Source organism: Mauremys reevesii, linkage group 4 (assembly GCF_016161935.1).
Source record: "Mauremys reevesii isolate NIE-2019 linkage group 4, ASM1616193v1, whole genome shotgun sequence".
Taxonomy (NCBI): domain Eukaryota; kingdom Metazoa; phylum Chordata; order Testudines; family Geoemydidae; genus Mauremys; species Mauremys reevesii.
In genome coordinates, this window is record NC_052626.1 from 32,533,367 (window position 1) to 32,547,556 (window position 14,190).

Sequence of the window (14,190 nt, forward strand, 5' to 3'; positions counted from 1 at the left end):
GGAGAGATTGCGTCTTCCTCTGCAACTATGATATCCCACAGCAGCTACATTTCACTGGAACCATGAAACAGTTGACCAACTGGAGGCACATGGGAGATAGAACTTTTTATAGGCTCTGAACCCAGCCTATGGAACTCACTCCCACAAGAGAGTGAGAGTTAACCATAGACCTCGCTGCATTCAGAACTAACTGCAGAATTCTTCTCCCTGCCTTGGCTTTCCCTCCAGTAAGTTTGTGTCTCACACGCGCACAATCTCTTTAATCTGCAGTTGGGAATGAAGAGAGATTTCTATTTTTAAATATATGAGAGGCGCTCTAATATCACGGGGATGGAGCCATAGCAGTAACTAAATAGAGAAAATGACAGTTACCACAATTACCACTAGTTGGCACCCTGTTTGGCAGTCTCAGTAGAGAGGTCCCATGACTGAATGACCTAGGGAAACTGAGTTATCCTTTCATCCTAGAGGGCCAGGTCAAGTTTGATGCAGATGATTGGGGTAGGATAGGGCATCCTACACTATTACTGCCAGGGCTGTATACCTGCTTTGTAGGTACAAACAGCACAGTCCCCACCACTGTAATCTGGAGTCTTCCTGGAATGCAAAACCTATTTCTCTATTTAACATACATAAATAAAAAGAAAACAATATTACACTTCTGAATTTGTATCTGCAGAACTAGAATAAAGATAATTGTAGCTCGGGTTTAAACTGAAGTTTAAATACGGTTGCACACTTTCCCAAAATTCAGTGTTTGGATCAGATGTTTTTGTTCAGGCTCACCTCTAATAGTAACCAAACTACACTGATTTGTAATATTAAATATTTATCACACATTGAGATGCACTGGGATACATCTGTGAGATAAACTTTTTTTAGATAGTCCAGAAGATCATCTGTCTAGCTATCGATAGGTTTTATACTGCTGCCCATCACTATAATATCAGAGTGCTTTTCATATGAAATATTACACTTATTTTATGAGACTGAGGATGGCTATAAATATCAGGTTGGTATTTCATACTGGAATTTCACCTGCAATTATGTGTAAAACAGAAATATATTTGTAGTTGAAAGGTGGCAGTCTCTTACTAATGAGAGAAAACATTAGTACTTTTTACAATAATATGCAGTATATTTTATGGAGAGAATATCAAATGTGCTGTTAGCATATTTGTTGTACCAAAGGAAATGTTTATGAAGCAATAAAGAGCGGGGGCAGTAAGTAATGTCCTTGAGAAACAGATCTGTGCATCTTGCAGTTCCACTTTCTAGTGTATAGTTGGAGTAAGTTTACTTATAAGTGATGGGTCTAAATTGAAGAATAAACAGAAGTTTTCTCCTTTAAAATATTTTTGAGGTCCATAGTCCTCATTATACTTTGAGATTTTCTACCCCCTACTGGACACACAAAGAAGCATAGCAGGACTATGAAGAGTAAGAACAGAAATATGCTTTCACTGGATGCTTAGGTACCTAGAAACTTTTCATTTTCTAGCCATGAAAGGGCATGAGATCAGTCAAGAGTGCCATTGTGCAGTAGTCATTAGCAAGTCTATTTGATTCTCCCTAGAGAATGAATAGGTGGTCATTAAAAATTAGTGTTCACAAGGTTAATGCATTCTCTTCATTTTGTGCTCTTATTTTTATCAATATGATTGCCAGATATTTAGATTTGTTTCCATAGACAAGCATTAACTTCACTGTTTTGCTCTGTAACACACAGATGAAGATAGCAAATTACATTTTAAATTAGCTTCTTGTTTTACTGTCCTCAAGGAACCGGTAGAATTAATATGGACTCTTTCCCTATATATGTCAAGTGCAACTTTTTAGAAGATGAAATGGGTGGGTACTGTGCTATAACTGACACAATCTCACAACTGCTTCTGTTAAAAAAAAAATAAAAATAAATAAAAAATTGGCCTCACTAGGGGCTGTTGGATGTTGAAATAATAATCCCTCCCCCCCCCCCCCGTCTCATATTTGGATATAAAAATAACAATGTTGAGTAGGGAGGTTTTTTTTAAATGATTGAATAGAAACTATACAAAACACACACCTCTTACCCCTTAACTATTCCCCTGATCCAGCAGCCTTCGGAGGAGTTATTGGTGTTCCCCAGCACTGTAAGTTCAGGAAGGCGTCTGCATTGGAAATTGTGGGCTGCATCAGAGAACTGTAAATGAAGAAGGAAAAAAAAAGTATAGTGCATTAACAGTAGTTTCTTATGAAATTCTCATGGAAATTTTACCAGCCCAGGCACAAAACCTATTTGCCCACTCTGTTATGATTGATAATGAAAGTGCAGAAGATATTTTATTCAGCTCACAACACCTCATCCCGAGCTGTTAAAATTTTGGAAGGCAGCTCTAATCTTGGGTTGATCTTGCAACTGCTAAGCACACTGGCCCTGATCCATGGGACTACGTGTGTTCAAAGTGTGTGTACATATTTAAGTGTTAGATCAGGACCAGTGTGCTCAGCACCATCAGGATCAAGTCCCTATTGAGATGTTTTGAATATTCAGCAACACAGATGACTGTGGTTGTTTTGATTTGGTTTGCATCGCTATTTTAATTCATTATGTAAGGAAAAGGAATAGTTAATTCAGCTATTCCTGTGGAGTACTAATTCTTTGCACTTCTCATCCAAGGATCTCCAAGTGCTATACAAACAATTATCCTTGTGTTCTCCCCATTAGATAGGTGAATAGTATCCCCATTATTACATATTGGTAAACTGAGACTGAATCACAGTAAATCTGTGGTAGAAGGAATCCGTATCTCTCCCCTGTCAATGTTTTCATTTAATTTTTTAAAAAGCATTGTCCTGCTGATGTTACCTTTCCCTCACTAGTGGCTAGATTATAGCGCAGTAGAATAATCGTGATTATTTAATGATCTGTAAATGCCATTGAGCTGTAAAGTCATAACCTCGAACTCTGTAGTGTTCTGATTCAGTGGGAAGTGTGCCCTCTTGCAATATTTTGGAACAACTTCTGGGGTCTATTCACACTTTTTCCATTATTTTCTAAAGTAATTTCAATTTTCCTGTGTGTCATGAGGCCTGTATATAATTTACAGGTTTGATACAATGCAGAATGCAATGCAACAAATAGGAAAGTCCCCGATCTGTTTACCGGGAAGAGCCCTGTAACTGTAAAGTCAAGGAAACAAATACAACAGAACCAAAGAAAATCCAAAGGGGGGAAAAAAAGTGAAAATATATTTTATGGTCCTATAATGGAGCGAGAAAGAGCAAGCGAAAGTGTGCAACAAAACTAGCATCTACTAAATATGAGATTAAAAAGGCAAACAATTTTTTTTAAGTAACAGGATGATTTTCAGTACTTACTAAACTCTGGTGCTGGAATGCCTAACCATTGTTCTAAATAAACTGCATGTCCATTGGATCCTAACAAAAATGATACTGTTACAGTAAATCTATTTAATACAAATAAAGGCTCCAATCTACAATGATAAACTTTATACTTGTGGGTTGTTTCAGTGATTAGGCAGATATGTGAGTGTTAGCAGGCGCCTTCACTAAAACAGGGCCAATATGTACCTAAAATATGAATTACTAAGATTGGAAATTGACTAAGTGCATATAACAGCCAGTCTACAACTGTAATTAAAAGCCCTCAAAGGACCTAGCTAAAATTCCTTGTTTTAATATAAAGAAAAATGTTGAGTATTAACCCTTTAAAAATAAAATGTTCTCCCGCACATTGACTCAATATCAGTTTGTATTTCTGGATAAAAACACTTTTGTTGGAGAGCTACAAAAGAGGTCAAAAAATACCAGATGCTAGATTTTCCTTTTTTTCTTTTAAATTCAAAGAATTTTAGAGAGAGGATTATCCCAGAACGAGTGAAAAGGTTAAGCATTAAAACCTGGTCCCAAACATAGTTCAGTCATACAATGTAACTGTTGCTAGGATTGTCTGCCCTCCTCCATTAATACGCTTCAGAGGAGTAGAAAAGCTGCTCATCCCAGCAGCATTCAACATTGCTCCCTGTGGAGAATGCTCAACAGTCTTCCCAAGAACTATGTATGGTCTTTAGCATCTGTATGTATAGATTGGGGCTGGCATGCCTCGGTACAAAATAAGGATTCTCAAGTGTTCTAGAGGGAAATGTGCTTTAATCTCTTTGGGTTTCTGTTCTGAGAACTTTGTATCTGATCCTTTTGGTCTCCAAGCGGAGGATACACTTTCAAAGAATTCATGAGAGACCCACAGTATTGCCCTAACTAGGTTTTGTTTTTGTTTTTTTCTTTTGATTTTCAACAAATCGCCAAATCTGGTAGCTTGTAAAGTCTAAAATTGATCTGTTTATATTAATTAGCTGGGTTTAAATCTTCTAATTTAGAAACAAGTGTAAGTGAATAGTGCTGGGTGTGAATTTCTTTACACCAGTCTTTCTTGATATTGAAGAGTTTATTTGGACTGATGTAATTATATAAATAGCAAAAGGGGCCTATTCTCTGAGGATGTGTGTACACTGCAAAGAAAAAAACATAGCACTGAGTCTCAAAGTCTGGGTCAACTGACTCAGGCTTGCAGGGCTAAAAATAGCAGCGTGAACACTCCTGCTCAGTCTGGAGTCTGGTCTCAGAGACCTGCCCCCTTGCTGGGTTACAGAGCCCAGGCTTTAGACTGAGCAGGAATGTCTACACTGCTGTTTCTAACCCTAAAGCCCAAGTCAATTGATCCAGGCTCTGAGACTCAGTCCGTGGTTTGTTTTTTTGGTTTTGTTTTGTTTTGTTTGTTTGTTTTTTTGCAGTGTAGACTCTTCACTACCGACTTAGCCCAGGTTCTCACCCCGGTGAGGTCCCTAAGCCCCCAGATAGCCACACAGGAAAGCCACTCTCACCAGGGAGTGAGGATACTTCAAGCCCAGGCTAGCATACACAGCTGAGGGTGTAGACTTGAGCCTGGCTTTGGTGACAGCTTCCCTTGTTTGCAGTGAGGACATAGGCTAATGAAGCTTAGATGCTGATAGTCCTCCAATGCCTTCCGACAACTTCACCTGGGCTATATTTTCTTCCCCTCTACCTTCTGACGTGGGTGGGGAATATTCCACCAGGGCTAGGCAAGCTTGGGCAGAATCTACAGCAGAGGCATACCCTAAGGATTCACCCCTGTGCTGAGGCCCCCTCAAGCTCTGATTTTAGAGTCATAAAAAGGTAAGTGTTGTCCTCAGTGGTGGGGTTTTTTCCCTTAGGAAAATAAAGTGTAAGTGGTGTATAGGCCTTCTGTGCACAGAGGTGGATTTGATCTTACTGTAATCCTGGTTTGTTATGTTAACATGGTTATGACCAGCCGCAGAGAGAAAAAAGGACCTGGGCTGAAGTGAAGATCTGCTAGAAAAAGAGTTGATGTCCTTGATTATACCAGTTGGATTAAGGAGGAGCTCAACATTTAAAAAGAAGACAAGTTCTAACTTGCAAGGCAGTTTTGTTAAAGCCACAAAATTCCAAATTCTGCTATGTAAGATCATGCAGAACCAAGAAGCCTACTGTGATTCTTGACTAAAATGTAGATGAGTGCATGACAGAATAGAAAATCTTTGCCCATGAATTTTCCCTTTTTGTCCTGTCCTTACATAAGTTAACCACTGTTTTCTACATCCTATACTTGGTGCCTAGTACTGTACGGATGGGCTGGAGGGCAGACAAAGATCATACTGGTACTGCTTACAAAGGTGAATTTATTCTCTCTCTTAAACATTGAAGGAAAAACATTCAGCAATACTCAGACAGGAAAAGCAAGAAATCTGATTTTATTATTATTATCCCCTCTGATTGTGTATAAAATGTAGATCTGCCATCTTTTCAGACTTTCTCTAAAGATTTTATCCTGCTTTGACTACAGTATGTATCTATACTTTTTACAGTTAACTAACATTACTCTTTACAGTTGAGATCAAAAGTTATTATATGCTTTCTGTTCCAAGCTGCTTTCATGAATCTGGACTTGGTCTACTGTTATATTAGCAAAAAGAGCACGGTAGAAGAAAGTAATTTTATGACTCTGTTTATGATTTAATTCAGTAGTAAAATGATGTTACAGAATGGGGTTAATTATATATGTTAGTTCAATGACAATACAGTTTTATAATGCAGATGTTGAGTGAGAGAAAGACTTCTGCTATCAATGTTCCATGTTATTTAATGATGGCCTTTTAAAAAACCACCCTGAAAACACTGGCAGTCGTTCATTTGGCAGCATGGCAAATGAACCTAGGAATTGTCATACCAAAACAATTTAATGGTCCATCTAGTTGGTACCTTAATTCTGCCGTGTCTCATACTGGATCCTTTGGAGGAAGGGGGAAAATCACTATAGTTACCAGGCCAGCCATAAAAGGCTATAAAATACTATGGGATGAATACCTTCTTTCTGACCTCTTCTGGCAGTCTGCATTAAGAATTGATGACTTTCATGATTCTTATTCTAGCTTCTGTAGACTAACTGTATGTGTTGCTATTGAAATGTAAAATGTCTAATCCTTTTTACTGAGAACCTGATTCTGCAACTCTTACTAGTTTTCAGTAGCACTCCCACAAGTAATTCCATTTAGTTCAAGAAAGTTCAACTCAATCTTATTAAACGTTTCAGAGTCAGGCTCAGTAATATCCTGCAGCAAGGAGTTTCATAGGCCATTTCTAGTTGCCTGAAGGCATTTCCTTCTCTCTGGCTTGTGCTTATTACATTTTAATTTCATCAGCTGTCCTTCTTTCTGTCACTGGACAAGGTAAATAAAAGTTCTCGATTTGCCTTCATTCATTGTTAATTATCTTGTATATCTCTGACCTACCTTGACTTTTGCTTTTCATTTTCCAAGCTTAACAGTCTTCATGTGAGAAGAGAAAAGGCACCTCCCTTAACAGACTATAGGCAAAGAGAAACTGAGTTGACCTGTTGACTTAATGAGACCAAGGACAAAATGTGGAAAGAGTGTAGTAGTTTTTTGCAGTGTACCATTGCTGAAAATGGATAAAGTCAAGAAGAAAGATTAAAGATGAGCAAATATATCAGAGTGGTGGGAGTTGGGGTGGGGAATGTGATGCCTGATACTGTGGGCAATGAAGGCATTAGAATTGCATGATATACTGTATAATAATTGAAGTAAATCTACTATAATTTTGTTAGGAATTATATTTTGAAGTAATATAGTCCCTTTTTAATTTTGTTACTGTAGTTTTTATAGTATGTTTTAATGATGAGGGAAGAACTAGCGTTTTGGCAGGTCTGGACTGTTTTCATTCAACGGCCAAAGAATTTGAAATAAAAAAACTCTATTACAAATAATAAACCAATAATTTTAAGGTAAAGTGTTTTTCCTTCTGTGTGAAACTGTAAACCGAAGATCAGAACAACATAATAGATGGACAGCTGGCACATTGGGGTTTCTCAGGTGCCACCTTTTGTTTTTAATTATTTTTTGACACTTCTTGAATAAACAGTCTGCCACTGAGGGTTACCCTCTGGCTTTCTGGCTTTTTGTGACCAATTCTGTGCCAAGATATTTCATGCTTATTACTTGACCATTCTGTATTACTGTGCAGAACATGTTCCGATCTGTATGTACCTTTATATAAACAATATAGTTTTTAAAGTGAACCTTAGCCACAAATATAGCTGAAAAAATAACCAATCCCCTGATTCAACAAAGCATTTAAGCACATAATTAACTTTAGTGGAACTACTTTTAGTGTTTAGAGTTAAGCACGTACATCAGCACTTTTCAGAATTAGGGCCTGGGTCTGAAGTACAGCAAACCGTTTCTGTTATGGATTTAAAACTCTTCATTTTGTATGTGCATGTGTGTGTTTTGTCTTTGACTTGTCAAAGGAATCTTCACTCTTGAATGCAGTGCTGGATAAAGTTTAATAGCAGAATTACAACTATAGTACATCCAAATTATGTACCACCTCTTCATGTAGGCTATGTCCTTTCAGACTATTATGTGCTCTTCTGTAACTGCTTACGATCTGTCGCTGCTTTCAGCGACCTTCTTGATAGCATTTGCAGGGCTTTCAAAGAATGAGGCGCCTGCCCTTACATTTAGGATTGTAGTGTGGGGCTTAGAGTGCATACACTGCAAATACATGTTCGGAGAACAAACTACAGCTGATCTATTTGCCAATAGCTTTTGATGTTGCCTTTTTGAGGGCTTTGGTTCTGAGGTCATTTTGATTTCTTCCTCATGCTCTTTATAGCACCCACCATCCTGTCCCCTTCCTCCCTGTCCTTTTCCATTTGGAAGGATTTCTTCTGCTTCCACCTTGTGAATCTCCCTTGCTGTCTGTGGTTGCCTATTCTGGTTTCTCCTTTTCTAGCACTAAAGAGAGATCAAAATGTGCCCATTTTAAACTTTGATTTTCATAGTCAAGGTAAAGCACTGAATAAAGGCATTTTTCTGATTACCATTCTGTTCTCCCCCCTACTAAAAATCTCATGTTGTGAACCACGAATGCTTGACAACTACATCGCTAAGAGTCCCTTTGAAATTACAGCATGAACTTGCCCTTCAACTTTCAGTTTGCATTATGGCGCTGTCTGTACTCCAACTTTTTACCCTGATTCTAACCAGGTAGTGCCATGATTGGCACCAATCAGTGTTTTGCCCTTGTCTGTGCCTGTGGCCTAGGTTGCCATGTGGTTTTCTTCTTGTAACAAGTCTTTGATGCCTTTTTTTTTTATGATACAGATGAGGCCTCTGCCCAGTTTATCCAGTCCCTAACTTTGTCACACGTCTCTGCTCAGTATGATGTCCCTTATGTTGCTGATGCCACCCTGTGTGCATGTCTTCTGGGCACTGTGTCTACTGCTGAGGTGTGGGATAACTTCCCAGATTTTTCAAAAGTGCAGGATACAAACATGGCTAGACAGCATAGCAGGTGTGGACACACTATGTTTCTTGTAACCAGTTCTGATTAAAGTGATTACAAAACCACAGTTCTTGTAGAACTGTCAAATCCTAAAACATAAAACTTTCAAGATATGCTGGCCACATCAGTGTAGACCCACAATGTAGGGATTGTTTGTAAATGTTTCCGTGGTGTATTTTTGTTTTTAATTTCTCTGGGAAAGATTATCATTTCCCCCCACAGTCTTTTTTACCCAATCACCAGAATATCATCTAAATTAAGAAAACCAGAAAGTAAAATCATACAGATACAGCCTATAAACAAAGGCTAAAACTGCCTACAACTACATGAATAGTAACAAAGTACATTGGACTACTAAAATTCTTTCAATTTTGTTTTCTAAGTTAGTGTTTAACACAGGTAAGATCGTTCTGTTTTAAATACGAATCTCCTCTGGACAGTCTCCCTGGACAGTCAAGCTAAAGGAATCAATATTTGATTTGCAGTAGTAAATGAACCCGATCCTGCAAAATGTGGTGTATTAAACACACTGTTCCACCCAAGGGTCATGTGCAAAAGTTAAAACCACCATTTCCAAACAGCTCAGTGTCAATGCTCACTTTTGAGAAGAACTCTGCCTTTGGCCTGTTTTCAGAGCTAGTAATGAATGTGAGTTTGTAAACTCTCTTATGAGAAGTGTACTAGAAGTGACCCTTGGCAGTAGAACAAGCTGATGTGATCTGAAGTTCAGCACCTGCCTTTCTATACACTGGCATCTGTGCAATTCAGAACACAGGGAGAACCAAACTGGTGCAAAAACTTATTGTAACTGATTCTGCATTTGTTGACTTTAGTGTTACAGCAATCGTATGTTTAATATTGTCATGTAAGAAGTTATTATAGCTATTTACAATACAATATTATATACTCAAGCTGGAATCAAACTCTTTTTCTCTGTAGGTGGAGTTAATTTATTTTTTGCTTAGACATTAAAATCTTTTACACTCTGCATCATTTGTATTATTAATAGCTTGTAGAACTTTCTACTACATCACATTACTCCCTTGGAAATAGAACAACACATGCAAAAGTATGAAAAATGTATTTTTTAACAGTAAAAAGTAATTTTCCAACATAATACCCAAAATAAAATACCATGAAGCTATTAGCAGGAAATTGAATTTTTTTGGTATGTAATTTAGTATAAATACTGACAAGTTGTGTGTGTGTGCGTGTGTGTTCTTTTTTTTTTTTTTTAATGAGCTCATTAGTCATTCAGTTTAGCAATGCAGAGGCAGCAATCAGCAAGGGCGTGCATTTTTATGTCTGCTTCAATTGCACACTTCATTTATTTGGACATCGCATAGGCGGCTTTCTCTGTCACACAGCATCACTGCACGATTAGCAAGTTTCGCCCCAGGGCAGCTGGGACGCTTTGCTGGGGCAGATGTTCTTTTCAGCTTATTCAGTGGCCGCTCTTGGGTTGTTTACCGTTGTCATGGCTACCTCCATTTCCATAGCAGCCGCGCTGCTGCATCTGAAGCAAGTGAATATAGTTATAAAAGGATCATATTTTATTCTGTCTCTATAACTTGCCATCTGTCAACTGATGGCTCATGATGGATTCAGAAACCGATTTACAAATAACGGCAGCCAAGTAACAATTTTTGCTTATATTAAATGTAACAATAGGTACAAACACAAATCACTTAAGTACTTTCAATGAAACACTGCTTTCCTGATTTTAGAGGTTTTTGCTTCCAACAGTTTCTCACAATAATAATTTAAATTCTTATTGATATATGAAAATGACCGAATGTCATCTTTGTGTCTGATTCCATGCAAGTATTCTTGACACTGTCCACTGTGCTAGTAGCTCATCCCAATACACTGACAACAACTCATGAAATGACTTCTACTTGCACAGAGCATTAGTAATGAAACCTGAATACTAAGGCTGTCAAGCCATTAAAAAAATTAATTGTGATTAAAAAAAATCACGATTAATTGCACTGTTAAACAATAGAATACCATTTATTTAAATATTTTTTGGATGTTTCTACATTTTCAAATATATTAATTTCAAGTACAACACAGAATACAAAGTGTACAGTGCTCACTTTATATTTATTTTTGATTACAAGTATCTGCACTGTAAACAAACAAAAAAAATATTTTTCAGTTCACCTAATACAAGTATTGTAATGCAATCTCTCTTTATCATGAAAGTTGAGCTTAAAAATGTAGAATTATGTACAGAAAATAACTGCATTCAAAAATAAAACAATGTAAAACTTTAGAGTCTGCAAGTCCATTCAGTCTTTCTTCTTGTTCAGCCAATCACTCAGACAAACAAGTTGTTTACATTTGCAGGAGATAATGCTGCCCACTTCTTGTTTACAATGTCACCTGAAAATGAGAACAGGCATTCTCATGGCACTGTTTTAGCCGGTGTCGCAAGATATTTATGTGTCAGATGCGCTAAAGATTCATACATCCCTTCATGCTTCAGGCAACATTCTAGTGGACATGTGTTCATGCTGATGATGGGTTCTGCTCGATAACAATCCAAAGCAGTGTGGACTGACGCATGTTCATTTTCATTATCTGAGTCAGATGCCACCAGCAGAAGGTTGATTTTCTTTTTTGGTGGTTCGGGTTCTGTAGTTTCCTCATGGGAGTGTTGCTCTTTTAAGACTTTTAAAAGCATGCTCCACACCTTGTCCCTCTCAGATTTTGGAAGGCACTTCAGGTTCTTAAACCTTGGGTCGAGTGCTATAGCTATCTACAAATCTCACATTGGTACCTTTGCATTTTGTCAGATCTGCACTGAAAGTGTTCTTAAAATGAACAACCTGTGCTGGGTCATCATCCGAGACTGCTATAATATGAAATATATGGCAGAATGTGAGTAAAACAGAACAGGGGACATAAAATTCTCCCCCAAGGAGTTCAGTCAAAAATTTAATTAACACATTATTCTTTTAAAGAGCGTCATCAGCATAGAAGCCTGTCCTCTGGAATGGTGGCCGAAGCATGAAGGGGCATACGAATGGTTTAGTATATCTGGCATGTAAATACCTTGCAATGCCGGCTACAGAAGTGCCATGCAAATGCTTGTTCTCACTTTCTGTTGACATTGTAAATAAGAAGAGGGCAGCATTATCTCCCATAAATGTAAACAAATTTGTTTTTCAGCCAATCGCTAAAACAAAGAAGTAGGACTGAGTGGACTTGTACGCTCTGAAGTTTTACATTGTTTTGTTTTTGAGCACAGTTATGTAACCCAAAAAAATCTACATTTGTAAGTTGCAGTTTCATGACACAGAGATTGCGCTACAGTACTTGTATGTGGTGAATTGAAAAATACTATTTCTTTTGTTTCTTTCACAGTGCAAATATTTGTAATGAAGAATAATATGCACTTTTATTTCAATAACAACAAAGAATACAGTATATATAAAAATGTAGAAAAATATCCAAAATATTTAATATATTTCAATTGGTATTCTATTGTTTAATTGTGATTAATCACAATTAATTTTTTTGAGTTAACCGCATGAGTTAACTGCGATTCATTGACAGCCCTACTAAATACTCCTCACCGAAACTGAATAGCAAGCTTGAGAGGAATAACAGAACATACCGTGCACGCAAGCATATACAGTACAGTGACAAATATACTTCAGTGTAGTTGACTTAACAGCAGTTTTGGGATCATGTGCAAGTTTGATCACATGTTGGAATTTTCCAAAATAACATTTTGGATCATTTAATCTTTATTCCTTTTCAATGCAGAGATTCGGTCTAGCAGGGGGGTAAAAACAAGATTAGCCCAGTTGTAAATAATGTATTTATTGGTTGATTTTTCCAGATCCTGACATTGATGCTGCCACTGCCATGATGCTTTTGAATACTCCCCCTGAGATACAAGCAGGTTGTGAGTAGATATTTCTATAGCATATAGCACCATAGACATGTAAAGTTAACATTCTCTTTTTATAAGTATACAGCATACCAGACCAAAAAAGGAGGATCTAATGAAGAAATATAAATTCCCTTATAGACACTACTTTACACTAAATAATATTTTATTTTTTGTGAAATATAATATCCAATATTACATGAATAACAATTTTATATCTCTGTGTTAGAGATAAGATTGTTATTCATTAAATACATAAAATTTAGTGACCTGGGACAAGTGAGATAAGACCTGGGGGTAACAACCAGAAGTTGAGAAAGAGAAGAGGGATACATAGTTTTTGTTTTCATTTTGCTTTGATTTGACTCCATCATGTGTGTGATTGAGGCCACCTGGATGTTTTCTGGTCAGTTGGACACTATTTCAAATCCTTTCTTGCACGCATACTTTGCATTTTGCCTGTGTAATATGCAGTGCTAGGGCCCTAGGCAGGCTCCCGGGAATGGGGCAAATTTTGGCTTCCTGCCCATAGGTCCCTGTCATTCTCCAGCTGGGCCCACAGATATTATGATCATTTTTTATTGTTTGAGGCTAGGAACCCATTGTGTTAGGTGCCTTACAAACATGGGACAAAAAGATGGTCCCTACCCCCCAAAGACCTTACAATCGAAGTATAAAACTAAAGACCACAGATAGATAGAGATGGTGGAGTCCAAGGAAACAATGGGACAGTATTGGTCAGCATGACAGGCAGTAATACCACGCAACTCACAGCTTTAAATATAAGGACAGATTTCAGAGTAGCAGCTGTGTTAGTCTGTATCCGCGAAAAGAACAGGAGTACTTGTGGCACCTTAGAGACTAACAAATTTATTTGAGCATAAGCTTTCGTGGGCTACAGCCCACTTCATCAGAATTTACCTGGCTAGCTTCTCTGACATTGGTTTAGTGACCAAATCGGACTATAAGGGAAGCCTTGGTCAGCACTTTTTTGCTCTGTCTGGGGAAGAGAACCAATCACAATCCAAAGCATTCCCTGCACAGCCAAGGAGAGCTTTGGAGGGAGCCATCGTCAGCCTTATTCAAAATCCCACGGGAGAAGGATCTGCTGAGAATCTCCCCAGAGAAACAATTCTCCCCAGAGAAAAAACGATTTGGCCTCACTCCCATCCTGCTTCATCCCATGGGATGAGGCTGAGAATGTCAATGGAAGGAGGAGAGAAGTGTACATGGAGAAAGAGAGGATAGGATATGGGATATGGCATTCGGGGTTAGTGGAAAGAATGGGCTGAGAGAAGCAGCAGAGGAGGAGAGACTCAAGGGATCAGTTAGAAAAGAGAATTGGGATGGTGGAGAGAGAGAGCAGGAGGAAGAGATAA

At 37.9% G+C, this 14,190-nt stretch overlaps 1 protein-coding gene across 10 annotated transcripts in view; it reads left to right on the plus strand.

Annotated features, from left to right (window-relative positions):
• The window catches only part of FOXN3 (forkhead box N3), a 399,108-nt gene that overhangs the window by 348,976 nt on the left and 35,942 nt on the right, over window positions 1-14,190 (plus strand). For 8 of the 10 annotated variants that reach the window (XM_039535613.1, XM_039535610.1, XM_039535614.1 and 5 more), the window contains one exon: window positions 12,761-12,826. The exons of 1 other annotated variant lie outside the window; for it this stretch is intronic. In XM_039535613.1, coding sequence (XP_039391547.1) covers window positions 12,761-12,826 — 66 coding nt within the window. The remainder of the gene's footprint in view (window positions 1-12,760; window positions 12,827-14,190) is intronic. One more of the 10 variants, XM_039535618.1, reaches the window with a different exon arrangement.